The following is a 14,977-nucleotide window of genomic DNA, read 5'->3' as shown; positions in this document are numbered from 1 at the left end:
TATGCACATGAAATGCTAAGAGAGTTATGGCTATTAAGAAGAGATTACAGGTGTGAGATAAAAAATATTACTCTCTCAGTTCACTTTTACTTTTCCACTATATTAAAAATATATTTTTATTTTTACTATCTATTTTAGCAAATCAAGAGAAAGACATTTTTTTTTCCTTTTTTACCCTCATTATTAGCTATTCATTATCCGAAACGTTCCTAAGACTTTCTAAAAGGCTATCATGTAAAATGTAAAATCTTAAAGGTAGTAGAAAGTCAAAAGGGAATAACTAAAAGCGAACGGATGAAGTACTTAATAAAACTATTGTGACACCTCTCAATAATTACGAATTACATTTATCTTTTTACTCCTGTGTTTGGATATTTTTTCTATTTTTATTGTTTACCTCATTAAATAATTAAATAACAAAATATAAATCTCCTCATTTTGAAGAGACACTTCCCCACTTATTGAGGTTAGAAAATAACCGATCCGTCGTTCCGTTTTACTTGTTAGAAGTTCATTAAAAACAAAACATCCATGAATGCAAAAAGTCACAATTAGGGAAACAAATTCAACAACAACAACGACCAAGTATAATCCCACAAGTGGGGTCTGGGGAGGGTTCCTTTCTACTTATTAGAAGTCCTCATAGAAATATCATTAACTAATAACTAACCAGATTACAACGCCTCCTGATCTATGTTCTTGTGCTTTTCAATATTTAAAATGTATAATAATTAATAAAGTTTTTCAAATTGCATAAGATCTACTATCAATTAAATCGCGTACTTGCCCACAAGAATAATTAGCAGCTCACATCATAGTCTTGTACAAAAAATATCACATCTAGAAATTACACATGCTAGATAATAACTACTGAAAATCCACCTTTTACTGGAGCAAGGAATTACAGTATGATGCATCAATGGCACTTGCCTCAGCGATTCTTGTGCAGACGTAAATCGGTTGTCCAATATAATGAATTGCAAATTACATATGGTTCTTCAAAGAAAATCCGGTTCAGATGTCATTTACACGTAAATTTTAAAGTTTCGGCAAAAAATAAAAGCCTGATCAATAAGGAGATAAAGCTACATAATGTGACAGGGAAACATGGGCGTGATGAAACAACGAACTAAGGGAATCTTGTGCCATAAAAATGATAGGTTACTCTGTCAAAGTATGTTGGTTACTCAGTGAAGTATTTATGAGTGTAACATGCTAGTATGAACTTTGATAACAGTTGTAGTTCAAAGAAATTCTTGACTGAAGTTTGGCAAGTATGACTTATTTTGATCATGAATTAGAGGAGAAAGCCTGGTGATCTCCATTTTAAGCAAAGAATAGCACATGCAAGTCCCGAAATAAATTTGCGCCAAAAAGCCCACATATGCGCTATTCATGGACAATAAAATTACAAAATAAATTAACGGCACAATTGACTCTCTGATGTGCAACAGATGACACCTTTAGAAAGAAGACGATATAATTGTTGATCATAAAGCGAAGACAGAGAGAACTTTTGACGAAAGATGAAAAAAACACTTACGTTAAAGTTGTTGAAGGCAGAAATTTCTGTTGAAAATGGAGAGGGAAACCTTCCATTATGAATCTTATCATATATACCAAATTATGAAAATAATGGAGAAATAAGAAATGGTTATAAGTATAATACTGAAGATAATTAAAATAGAGAAGACCAAAAGCCTGAGTATATAGAGAAATATAAGGCCTTTACCTAGAATTACACGGGAAAGAGAAGAAATGCAGAGAGGGAAGATGGAATAGTGAGGAGAAACATGCATAGGAGGGATTGATTATTAAAGCACTGATATGAAAGGGTGGAGACGTTTCCCAAAGAGGAACGAAAGTATCTTAGATGCATGCTTAAATAATTTATCAGAAAATAAGAAAGAAGGCAAAAAATTGAGAAAAAAGAAAAATGTGATTCCTTAGCAAAGAGAAGTGCGACGTAGCCTTGCTTGTGGCCCTCTATTATATATACTAGTAGGGTTAGCCCGGGCTTTGCCCAGGCCCAAGATGAACAACCTTAACGTAAGGGAGTAAGGGCAATATTGAGTGGATGAGCTTTCATTTTAGATCTTGATAGTAAATTTTTCTTTTTGAGAGTAAATTTGTTAGTACTAAGCTAAGCTAGTATATTATTTTGTATAGGTATGCAGTTGTGATTTCACTATTGGATTAGAGCTACAGTGAAACGCTTTGAAGTTTTGGAGGTATGATGAAAACATAAATGTATATATAATGGGAGCTACTTGGATTTACCAGATTATTCAAAGAGTTAGTTTGCATAGCTAACAGTAAACAATTCATGAAAATTTGTGTAGTTGTTTATACAAAATGCGGAAGATTGTACTTACCAAAATCTGCCTTGATAAAAGTCAGTTTGTCTAGCTATTTATACAAAATGTGAAATATTGTACTACAGTAAACAGTTCACGAAAATTTACGTACTTATTTACACAAAATGTGGAAGATTATACTGTAGTATAATAACACAACCAAAATCTGCCTTAAATGCAAGCTGTCAAAGACCATTGAGGCAACCTTTGCTCCGCTTCAAATCTGATGAGGCATCTGTATGAACAACAAATTGAGAGTTTTAAGTGTAAAAGAGTAGTTGAGAATACGTAATTTGGACCAAGAATTGTAAAGACATTGGACATAGATTTTGTTTTGAATTGTTTGAAAATTCTGAAATTGTAGTATAGTGCGAGCAACATAGCCTTTATCGTATAAGCAAAATAACATTGTTAAATCTCCACTTGTCAAGGCACAAAAAGATAAAATTAAAATAAATATACATTTTAAAACTCATTCTCTCAACTAAAATTAAAATTATGGATCTGGCAGCGATTGATGCCTAACTCTATGAATAAAGGTGAAATCTCTCATGTATGGGTTCTCTTTAGCTTAATTGGTGCATCTATATCGTATGCTTTAGAGTGAATCAAATACCACTATACAAAGTACTCCCACAAAGCTAAGTTAAAACGTTATGTTCCTTTCATTTTCTTATCTGATGCATAGAAATTGATAGCAGCAAATGTAATTGTTCATTAAGTAACCTAAAAGCAGACAACATAGTCTTAAAAAAAATATGGCCTATCAAGAATTAATTTCTAAACTTGATTATTTTTGCGAAGGAGTTGTTGATTGTACGTTTGTTTTTTTCCATGGGTTTTCATCTTGTGTTGATGGACTGCGATTTGCTTCTTCAGAAGTACTGATTGATTCTAGCTTTCTTTTACTTCCCTCGACAATAGTAGCTGATGTTGAAGATTGTGCCATGTCGAAGACAGTCTGTTTCTGCCTGTAAGATGAGATGACAAAGGTACCTGGTGGTCTATCCGGTGTTCTGAGTAGTGATTTCTGTAAATGAATTTTGAACATCTTGTCTAGCAGGTGCTCTCTGATATGCTCAACAGGTAACACTTGTTTCTATGGAAAAAAGTTTTCCACAGAATTAGCAAAGCGAGGATTTTAAATTAATTTCGACTGACGCAAAATGATTCTAGATTTGTTAGTATATGAACCTTGACAATGGTAGTTTCGTATATTTGGTCTGCTGTCAATGAAAGCATTATTTCAGCTAGTTTATCTGACACTACAACTGTTATTGTTCCGCTCCCGTCTGTGATGTCAACTTCAAATTCACATCTACAATGATGTGTTTGTCCGATGATAAAGTTTTAGCTATTAGATATTGTAGTATGTAAATGGTAAGAGCTATTATTACCTTGGAATCAACATTCTCTCTAGTTTGCAGTTGATACAGGGAACTTTTTTTTTCCGCTTGATTCGTGCTAGATGTTGACACTCAGAGCATAGAAGTACGAAGAAAAACCTGAATTCACTTGGCAATGATATTTCTCCTTCAACATAGAAACTGTGTGCCTGTTGAGAAAATAATAAGAAGATACTACTTCGTAATTACGACATAGAATAACTCGCAAGAGGCTATTTCTAATCCGATATAGAAGCAAAAGAACAATCGATGCAAAGCCTGAGTCATATGTTTTAATATATTCACAGTGTACTGTGAAGGAATGCTTGAAATGGGAACTATTTCATCTTCAAAAGGTGCAACATTTAGTGTCGAAGGCGATTCTGATGTACTTTTGAGAGTGTATTCAATTAGCATCTCCTTCTTGTCCTTTGCCCTGCAATGTAATAGTAGATATTGTAAGTTTTTTGGTATAATATGGTATTAAAAAATGGAACATATTCGTGTGCAAATAAAACCCGTTTCACACCAATTCATTAGTTTTGCTGCCTGCGGGTACAAAGGGTCGATTAATATTGAGGAGTTGAACCTTGTTGTTAATCAGACCTCTGCATATACTTATTAATGAATAAAGCTGAACATTAATTAATGTACATGTGTGATTTAAAGTTACTTGTGAATACCTTGTTTAAAGTTAGAAACAACTATTCGTTTTGCAACAATGACAGGATATCTATGTAGCTATTGCAGTAGTTCAGCTCCACCATTGTCAGCCAATTCTTCCCATATAGTAAAATGAAAAGGTTTTTTCCTATAAAATTAAGAATTCAGTGTTAAATACATATTTTGTTGTTAGAGGTAGTTAAAGTGTATATTACTTACTTGTCGTCTATAAGAATAACCTCTTGAAATCTTCTGTTTTCGCTCCCTTGATATTTCATGGTACCGCAATTTGCCACAACTGCCACCAGGTCTGATTTGGAAAACATGTGCGTATAAAAGTAGGATGCAATTATTTAAATTTGATAATGAAGAAGCACAGTTTTTTTTACAGAAAAAAATGAAATTGTATGAAGTCATGTTTGTTTACCGAATTCATCGCCTGGAAACTGTTTCTCGATATCGGCAAAGGACACCATGTTTAATCTCGTAGGCAACGGTAACATTGATTCTTCTTCACTGTTCTCTGTAACTTTTTCGACAATACTGAAGGTATCGACGACCCATTCAAATGTATGCATGGGTATTGCAAAACGTGACGGTTCCCTTGTTGAAGATGTCAAATTGTCCCACGTCGGTTGAGAAGTAGAGTTGGGGGGGATTTTCCCTTATAAAAGAAGGCCTAATGTTTAGGATTTAAACACACCTCTCATTTGCCTTCTTATCTTCTTAAGGCATTTGTATCTTCTCTCTTTAGTATTATTTCACTTGTATTTTTGGAGTGGAATAAAATATTGGTTGTGTCCGAGGAGTAGGCAAAATTAGCCGAACCTCGTAAATTCTGGTGTTCCTTTTATTGTTGCTTTATTGTCTTATTTATTATTTGGTGGTTGTCCACTTATTCACACTATATACATTTGGCTTCCGCAACAATTGGTATCAGAGCCAAGGTACTGTCTAAGTATGCTCTGTGGTTGCAGTATAGTCTGATCTTCCACATCAGAAAAGATTTATCTTGGTAACTGAGTCAAGGTTCTGTCTGAGTATGCTCTGTGGTTGCAGCTTAGTTTGATCTTCTACATCAGAAAGGAAATAATCTTGATTTGTGTCGTCAGCTATTAAATAATATTTGTGTCAAATATGGGAGACAATAAACAAGAAGAATCTACATCAAGTATCAACAATACGTCATCATTGGCATCTTCGCTTATGACAAGAATTGTGTCAAATGCGAAATTTGCGGTAGAAATTTTTGACGGGTCCGGACATTTTGGGATGTGGCAAGGCGAGGTTCTAGATGTCCTTTTTCAACAAGGGCTAGATCTGGCCATTGAAGAAAAGAAACCAGATGTTATTGGAGAAGAAGATTGGAGAATTATCAACCGTGTTGCTTGCGGTACCATTCGATCCTACCTTGCTAGAGAGCAGAAATATCCATACACAAAGGAAACTTCTGCAAGTAAATTATGGAAAGCACTGGAGGATAAATTTTTGAAGAAAAACAGTCAAAATAAATTGTACATGAAGAAGAGACTGTTTCACTTCACCTATGTTCCTGGTACCACGATGAATGAACATATCACCAGTTTCAATAAGTTGGTCACAGATTTGCAAAATATGGATACAACTTATGATGATGGTGACTTGGCCTTGATGTTGTTGGCGTCACTTCCTGATGAGTACGAGCACCTTGAAACTACTCTACTCCATGGAAATGACGAAGTTTCTCTCAGAGAAGTTTGTTCGGCTTTGTACAGCTATGAACAAAGAAAGCGAGAAAAACAGAAGGGCGGAGAAGGAGAAGCACTATTTGTGAGGGGTCGTCCTCAAAATCAAACGAGGACAAAGAAGGGAAGATCCAAGTCAAGATCCAGACCCAGCAAAGATGAATGTGCCTTTTGTCGAGAAAAAGGGCACTGGAAGAAAGACTGTCCGAAGTTGAAGAATAAGGCCAAACATAACAATGGAAAGGCCATTATGGATTCAAATGTAGCTGATTGTGATGATTCAGACTTCTCATTAGTTACAACAGAGTCATCAACATCATCAGACATATGGTTGATGGACTCGGCTTGTAGCTATCATATGTGTCCCAACAGGGACTGGTTCGTGGAATTTCAAGAAGGAGAATATGGAGTCATCCACACAGCGGATAACAGCCCTCTTACCTCATATGGCATTGGTTCAATACGATTAAGGAACCATGATGGAATGATCAGAACATTAACAGATGTTCGATATGTACCGGATTTGAAGAAGAATCTCATCTCTGTGGGAGCCCTAGAATCAAAAGGGTTCAAAATCATTGCAGAAAATGGAGTGATGAGAGTATGCTCCGGTGCACTAGTGGTAATGAAGGCTAATCGGAAGAATAATAATATGTACCGCTATCGTGGCAGTACAGTTATTGGGACAGCGACAGTGACATCCAGTGACGACAAAGAGGCAGAAGCAACCAAGCTATGACACATGCGCTTGGGACATGCTGGAGGAAAATCCTTGAAAACTCTATCAGATCAAGGATTGTTAAAAGGAGTAAAGGCTTGCAACTTGGAGTTTTGTGAGCATTGTGTCAAAGGGAAACAGACAAGGGTTAAATTTGGTACAGCGATCCATAATACTAAAGGCATTTTGGATTATGTACACTCTGATGTTTGGGGTCCTTCCAAAACACCTTCATTGGGTGGGAAGCACTATTTTGTAACCTTTGTTGATGATTTTTCCCGAAGAGTATGGGTGTATACAATGAAGAGCAAAGATGAAGTGTTGGGAATTTTTCTCAAATGGAAGACGATGGTGGAGAATCAAACAGGCAAGAGGATCAAGTGTATTCGCACAGACAATGGAGGTGAATACAAAAATGATCATTTCAGTAAGGTCTGTGAAAATGATGGCATCGTTCGACACTTCACTGTCAGACATACACCACAACAGAATGGAGTGACAGAACGTATGAACCGGACCTTGCTGGAGAAGGTACGGTGTATGTTGTCCAATACTGGCTTGGGCAAAGCATTTTGGGCTGAGGCAGTTACATATGCATGACACCTCATTAATCGCTTACCATCTGCTGTTGTTGATGGCAAGACACCATTTGAAAAATGGTATGGAAAGCCTGCTGTAGATTATGACTCTTTGCACGTGTTTGGCTCAACTGCATATTATCATGTGACAGAGTCAAAATTGGATCCAAGGGCAAAGAAAGCTATTTTTATGGGAATTACTTCTGGAGTCAAAGGATATCGCTTATGGTGTCCTATGACAAAGAAAATAATATTCAGCAGGGATGTTACCTTTGATGAATCTGCTATGGTAAATAAGGTAACAGAAGATACCAAACAAAATGAAGGTGCTTCTAAGCAGGTGGAGTTTGAGGGAAAATTTATTTTTCCTACACAAGAAGCAGAGGAGGAAACAAATGAAGATTACCCTCTGGAAGGAGAGCCAGTAGAGGAGATTCCAACTCAGGAACCTCAACAACAACTTGAATCAATAGCAACCAGCAGGCCAAAAAGAACAATAACGAAACCTGTTCGTCTCATAGAGACGGTTGCTTGTGCAACCTCAATTGTAGCTGATGATGTTCCTACTACTTATAAAGACGCTGTCCAAAGTTCAGAAGAAGATAAGTGGAGGATTGCCATGAATGATGAAATACAGTCCCTTCATCAGAATCATACATGGAGATTGGCCAATCTCCCGAAGGGAAAGAAAGCAATTGGGTGCAAATGGGTATTTGCAAAGAAGGAAGGATTTCCTAACCAAGTAGATGTTCGCTACAAAGCAAGATTGGTGGCCAAAGGATATGCTCAAAAGGAGGGAATTGATTACAATGAAGTATTTTCTCCAGTTGTAAAACATTCCTCCATTAGAATTATGTTGGCTTTGGTAGCACAATTGGATTTGGAACTAGTTCAGATGGATGTAAAAACTGCGTTTTTACATGGAAACTTGGAGGAGGAAATCTACATGACTCAGCCAGAAGGATTCAAAGTTGCTGGAAAAGAAAATATGGTGTGCAAACTTGAAAAATCATTGTACGGATTGAAACAATCTTCTAGACAATGGTACAAGCGATTTGACGAGTTTATGTTGCGGCAAGGGTACAAGAGAAGCAAATACGATCATTGTGTGTATTTGCACAAGCTTAAAGATGGTTCCTTTGTATATCTTCTCCTATATGTTGATGATATGTTGATAGCTTCCAAGAATTCGGAAGAAATTGATAAGTTGAAGATTCAACTGAAGAAGGAGTTCGAGATGAAGGATTTGGGTGAGGCAAAGAAAATTCTTGGCATGGAGATAATAAGAGATAGACGTTCAAAGAAACTCTGTTTATCTCAGAAAGAATATTTGAAAAGAGTACTACAACATTTTGGCATAGATGAAAAGACTAAGCCCGTTAGTACTCTACTTGCTCCCCATTTTAAGCTAAGTACTACTATGTCGCCAAAGGATGAAGCTGAACGAGAGTATATGTCAAATGTACCATACGCAAATGTTGTTGGTAGCTTGATGTATGCAATGGTCTGTACGAGACCTGACATTTCACAAGCTGTTGGAGTTATTAGCAGATATATGCATAATCCCGGAAAGGAGCATTGGCAAGCTGTGAAGTGGATTCTACGGTATATTCATAATACTGTAGATGTTGGGTTAGTTTTTAAGCAGGAAGACAATCAGTCTGTAGTTGGATATTGTGACTCAGATTTTGCGGGTGATCTGGACAAACGAAGATCAACTACTGGTTATGTGTTTACTTTTGCAAAGGCACCAATCAGTTGGAAGTCTACTTTGTAGTCAACAGTTGCTTTGTCTACAACAGAGGCAGAGTACATGGCTATTACAGAGGCTATAAAGGAGGCAATTTGGCTTCAAGGATTGCTAAAGGAGCTTGGTGTTGAACAAAAAAGTATCACAATTTTTTGTGATAGTCAAAGTGCTATTCAATTAGCAAAGAACCAAGTTTATCATGCAAGGACGAAGCACATTGATGTTCGGTATCATTTTGTACGAGAAATCATTGAAGAAGGTGGAGTCACGGTGAAGAAAATTCATATTACAGAGAATCCTGCTGATATGCTGACAAAAGTGGTGACTATGATCAAGTTTCAACATTGTTTGGATTTGATCAACATTGTTGAACACTGAAGATTGAAGATGAAGACACAACCAAAATTTGTTATTGAGAGAGAATTGAAGATGTGGAATTTTGCCAAGGTGGAGATTTGTTGAAGATGTCAAATTGTTCCACATCGGTTGGGAAGTAGAGTTGGGGGAGGGGGGATTTTCCCCTATAAAAGAAGGCCTAATGTTTAGGATTTAAACACACCTCTCATTTGCCTTCTTATCTTCTTAAGGCATTTGTATCTTCTCTCTTTAGTATTATTTCACTTGTATTTTTGGAGTGGAATAAAATATTGGTTGTATCCGAGGAGTAGGCAAAATTAGCCGAACCTCGTAAATTCTGGTGTTCCTTTTATTGTTGCTTTATTGTCTTATTTATTATTTGGTGGCTGTCATAATTTTTGGTATAGTAGTTATGACTTATTTACACTATATACATTTGACTTCCGCAACATCCCTAACTTTAGCTGCTGAGATGAGGTATGTGTAGAAATGTTTACACAGGTTGTCGTAATGTGGGACTTCAGGACCATATGATATGATGCAAATTTGGTCTTCCTGCAATTTGGTTAACATCTAAGATGGAGAAAGTCTTTATAGATATGGTAGAAGCTTTACAATGTAGTTGAGATGTTTGTGAACTTACGTTTTCGTCCTGGACGATGGTTGTTTGAAAGTGCACCCGCTGATCTCTGCTAATTTTGGGGCGGATTTTATCAACAACTTGTATTTTACAAGTCCAATCTCTAGTAAATGGCGTGATTTCATGGATGGTATATCGCTGCTCCATCTTTTAAGAATCTTGCAACCTGCCAAGAATGAAATTGTAGAAAGTAATTGAGCTAGGAATTATATAAAGAAAACAATTGAAACAATTGATGTTTAGACATGACCGGGGGGGGGGGGTTAATTATGTGCTCCTTTGAGATCATAACTTGTTGATTCAGTTTGGATTGTTTATTCTCTCGCAAAGTTATGTTGGCTAATCTGATGTTTGCGCATAAATGTAATTTATTGTTTTGCTGTTGCAGTTTATCAGGTGTGAATTTTATGGTGCATCTAATTTTTCTTCATGTTTTTGGGGTTCCTTCTGGCAACCTGAAAAGGAGTGAGTTTTCCCTTTTCTATGTTACTACCTGTATATACCCTGATGCTAATCGTGATTCACGTATTTTCCTGGTTATGTCCTCTAATTTCAAGTGGTAAAATTGAGTGGTGAAATAAAGTTAAATCTTATAGAAGGAAAGAATATAAATAAACATGGATGTCATCTGTTATATTTTATTAAAAGCTGTAGAAATTTTAAATCGTGACTTGAACAAAACTTAGCTTTAAGAAAATTAAAAAGTATAAGATGAATGGAGTACGTTGGTTTTTTTGTTAAAACTTACAGTGTAGCTGAAGAGTGAAAAACAGTGAAGGAAGAAGGGAAGCAGAAGATTATTTAGAGAGCCCAAGTTTATGCTGTCACTGTTAAGGAAAATTAGGCCATGTTGTGAACAAGTGTTAAAAAAAATTACAGGTGTCGTTCTTGAATTGTAGATGTAAGCTAAAATTTATCTTGAAATGACTTACGTGTCACCCAGTTAGTGGATTAAGAATCCATAGCCAGCAATTAAATTATGGCATTATTTCATATTAATGTAGATAGGTGACTGTTGATACAAATCAAAAGGTCATTACATAATGCAGTGAAAAACAGAAGGGTGTAGTGAAGGCAGTGAAATATTTACGAAGAAACTATAATCAATTTCTCTATAACAGCCTCATTTGTTTTGGATGTTATAACGAAATGCTATTATAGAGAATATATATTATAACATAACATGAAAATTGGTCCCGTAAAAGTTTGACTTTTTTTTCTTTTGGCTACTCAAGTTGTTTCGTTATAGCGTAGTAGACGTAAATACCGATAGGCAAAATCAGAGGCGGATCCAGAATTTCAAGCTTATGGGTTCGGAGTTTTCATCGCTAAAAGTTGTTGGGTTCTAAATTAATTATTTATATATATTCAATGGATTTTGTAAGACAAACACAGGGTTCGAATCAAAGTTACTGCATTCGGCCGAACCCGATCCCGACACTCTAGCTCCGCCACTGGACGAAATATTAATTAAAGTAGAAAATAACATAAATTGGTCTTTGTCTGGGCACAACGTGAAGAAATTTATATCGTTTGGTTATACAATGTGTGTGTTAGCCATTCTGACGATAACCTTCGTTGAACAATTGTGTTAGTGCTACTCTTTTAGTAACTTGCAGTTTAAACATGTCCTACTCTATTCAATGATGAGAGGAATCGACTTCATTCAAGTAAACCATATAGATTTAATGATATCAAAATCATCAGTATGTGTGCAATCTATAGCATAACACGCTGCTAATGTTATATGTTGTGAGGAATCATGATTGTATCTGTCAAGACCAACGCTACAATTTACAAATGAATTCGCCTCAAATGTCATATGTTGTGACGACTCATGATTGTATTTGTCAAGGGCAACACTACAATTTACAATTGAATTCGCCGACAAAGCAGGAGACACTCCAGTTTTCCCTTTGTCACTTATATTTTTGGCCGTCGTTAGCTGAAGATATAGCAGAATTGTCGTGGATGTTGAAAATGTCAAAAGTCCCACATCGGTGGGTGACATATTTGGTTGGGATTTTTTCCATATTTGGTTGGGATTTTTTCCCTATAAAAGGAGGCCCAATGTTTAGAATTTAGACATACTTCTCATTTGCCTTCTTATCTTCTGAAGGCATTTGTATATTCTCTCTTTAGTATTATTTCACTTGTATTTTGGATTGGAATAAAATATTGATTGTGTCCGAGCAAAATTGGCTGAACCTCATAAATTCTGGTATTCCTTTTATTGCTGCTTTATTGTATTATTTAATATTTGGTGGCTATCATAATTTTTGGTATAGTAGTTGTGACTCATTCACACTAAATACATTTGGCTTCCGCAACAATTGGTATCAGCGCCAAAGTACCGTCTAAGTATGCTCTGTGGTTGCAGCTTAGTCTGATCTTCCACACCAGAAATGAAATAATCTTGATTTGTGTCGTCAGCTATTAAATAATATTTGTGTCAAAGATGGAAGACAATAAACAAGAAGAATCTACATCAAGTGTCAACAATACGTCATCATTGACATCTTCGCTTATGACAAGAATTGTGTCAAATGCTAAATTTGCGGTAGAAATTTTTGACTGGTCAGGACATTTTGGGATGGGGCAAGGCGATGTTCTAGATGTCCTTTTTCAACAAGGGCTAGATCTTGCTATTGAAGAAAAGAGACCAGATGTTATTGGAGAAGAAGATTGGAAAATTATTAACCGTGTTGCTTGCGGTACCATTCGATCCTACCTTGCTAGAGAGCAAAAATATCCATACACAAAAGAAACTTCTACAAGTAAATTATGGAAAGCACTGGAGGATAAATTTTTGAAGAAAAACAATCAAAATAAATTGTACATGAAGAAGAGACTGTTTCGCTTCACCTATGTTCCTGGTACCACGATGAATGAACATATCACCAGTTTCAATAAGTTGGTCACAGATTTGCAAAATATGGATGCAACTTTTGATGATGGTGACTTGGCCTTGATGTTGTTGGGATCACTTCCTGATGAGTACGAGCACCTTGAAACTACTTTACTCCAGGGAAATGACGAAATTTCTCTCAAAGAAGTTTGTTCGGTTTTGTACAACTATGAACAAAGAAAGAGAGCAAAATAGAAGGGCGGAGAAGGAGAAGCACTGGTTGTGAGGGGTCGTCCTCAAAATCAAACAAAGACAAAGAAAGGAAGATCCAAGTCAAGATCTAGACCCAGCAAAGATGAATGTGCCTTTTGTCGAGAAAAAGGGCACTGGAAGAAAGACTGTCCGAAGTTGAAGAATAAGACCAAAGATAACAATGGAAAGGCCATTATGGATTCAAATGTAGCTGATGGTGATGGTTCAGACTTCTCATTAGTTACAACAGAGCCATCAACATTATTACGACTCCCACCCTCGGGAGTCGTGATGGCGCCTACTAGTGAAAGCTAGGCAAGCCAACCAACTGAACTATCTACCTTATTTTCAATTTTAATCCGATAACGGTTAAGAGCCAACAATTAGATAACAACAGAATTGAATAAGTGGAAGACTGCATTTTAAAGATTCAATAATACTGCTAATACCAATCCATAACAAATCTACCCAAGACTGGTGTCACAACTTCACAAACTGTCTAGGAGTACTACAAATAAAGGTCTGAAAGAAATAAATACAACACTGTCTCTGGAAATACATGAAAGAAACATGAATAGTAGATAGAAGGAGACGCCAAGGCCTGCGGACGCCTGCACGACTACCTCGGATCGCCTGATGAACAAGAAACATCAATCTCGTCCGAAGTCTACCACACTGGGATCTGTACACAAAAATATACAGAAGTGTAGTATCAGCACAACCGACCCCATGTCCTGGTAAGTGCCTAGCCTAACCTCGGCGAAGTAGTGACGAGGCTAGGACCAGACTACCAAATAAACATGTGCAAGATAGCGTACAAAAATAATAAGAAGCAAATAATAATGATGGCAACAATGATCAACCAGGGATATAAATAGCAGGCGACAAGAACACCATAAATGATTCTCAACAAATAATAAATAGAAGTGCAATCAATTAAACAAGTCCTTCAAATATAAATCTTTCGCTTATAAATCCTTCAAGTAATAATCTTTAAGATAAAATATTTTTCAATAAATAAATTTCGAATATATTTCCTTCAAATGAATACCTTTCAAATAAGCATCTTTCGAATATAATTCTTTCGAGGAATGGTCACCTTGTGACGCCTCATTTCATAATCTTAAATAATATAGGTCTCAGCCCACTTTCATATTTTCACAGCACCTCGTACCCATATTTATATCACTACTGCACGGACAACTCACGTGCCATTAAATAAAACCATAATATTTTCCCCGGCACCTCGTGCCTATATCATAATCTGTCATTAATAAAAATTATCATATTTTTCCGGGCACCTTGTGCCCACATGTTTCTGTCTCACATTTCGCAACAATTTTCTCATGTTACTCAATTCATAGGGTTCATAACCCAATACAATTAAGAATGTTCCAAGAGCCTCATTTACTTAATATAAAATAGAGTACAACTTCCACCCAATTAGGAAATCAACAAGAAATGATGAAGTTATTTTTTTTTGAAATCATTTGAATAAAGAAAATACCCCTTTTAATTAAAGTACAATAATTGAAAATTTAAGTATTGAAAGCTTTATATAAATGCGACGAGGTATTGAAAATAATATGGCGTACAACACAAGGGATCACAACACAGTAAAGGGATCTAAACATTTAATACACTTGAAATGTTAATAACGAATAAACACAACAAACAGAAAGTGCACGGCATCACTCTTCGTGCT

The 14,977-nt window shown here is 36.1% G+C and overlaps 1 protein-coding gene across 1 annotated transcript; it reads right to left on the bottom strand.

Moving 5' to 3' along the window:
• Positions 1-3,425: 3,425 nt before the first annotated feature.
• LOC104226898 (uncharacterized) lies at positions 3,426-5,221 on the bottom strand. Its single transcript, XM_070168645.1, has 5 exons — positions 4,833-5,221; positions 4,625-4,715; positions 4,426-4,553; positions 3,755-4,178; positions 3,426-3,456 (listed from the first exon to the last, which is right to left on the bottom strand). Exons 1-3 carry the CDS (start codon positions 4,981-4,983, stop codon positions 4,484-4,486), a joined length of 312 nt encoding a protein of 103 aa, XP_070024746.1. The 5' UTR covers positions 4,984-5,221; the 3' UTR covers positions 3,426-3,456; positions 3,755-4,178; positions 4,426-4,483.
• Positions 5,222-14,977: the final 9,756 nt, after the last annotated feature.

Source organism: Nicotiana sylvestris, chromosome 3, assembly GCF_000393655.2.
Source record: "Nicotiana sylvestris chromosome 3, ASM39365v2, whole genome shotgun sequence".
Classification (NCBI taxonomy): Eukaryota; Viridiplantae; Streptophyta; class Magnoliopsida; order Solanales; family Solanaceae; genus Nicotiana; species Nicotiana sylvestris.
Note: the sequence above shows the minus strand (reverse complement) of the source record. Positions and strands in the feature narration are given on the sequence as shown.

Coding starts and splice junctions, on each gene's coding strand:
- LOC104226898 (XM_070168645.1), bottom strand. CDS start 4,983: ATGCATACATTTGAATGGGTCGTCGATACCTTCAGTATTGTCGAAAAA. Junction 4,716..4,832: donor GTTTCCAGGCGATGAATTCG/GTAAACAAACAT, acceptor TTTCCAAATCAG/ACCTGGTGGCAGTTGTGGCA. Junction 4,554..4,624: donor GTTATTCTTATAGACGACAA/GTAAGTAATATA, acceptor TTAATTTTATAG/GAAAAAACCTTTTCATTTTA.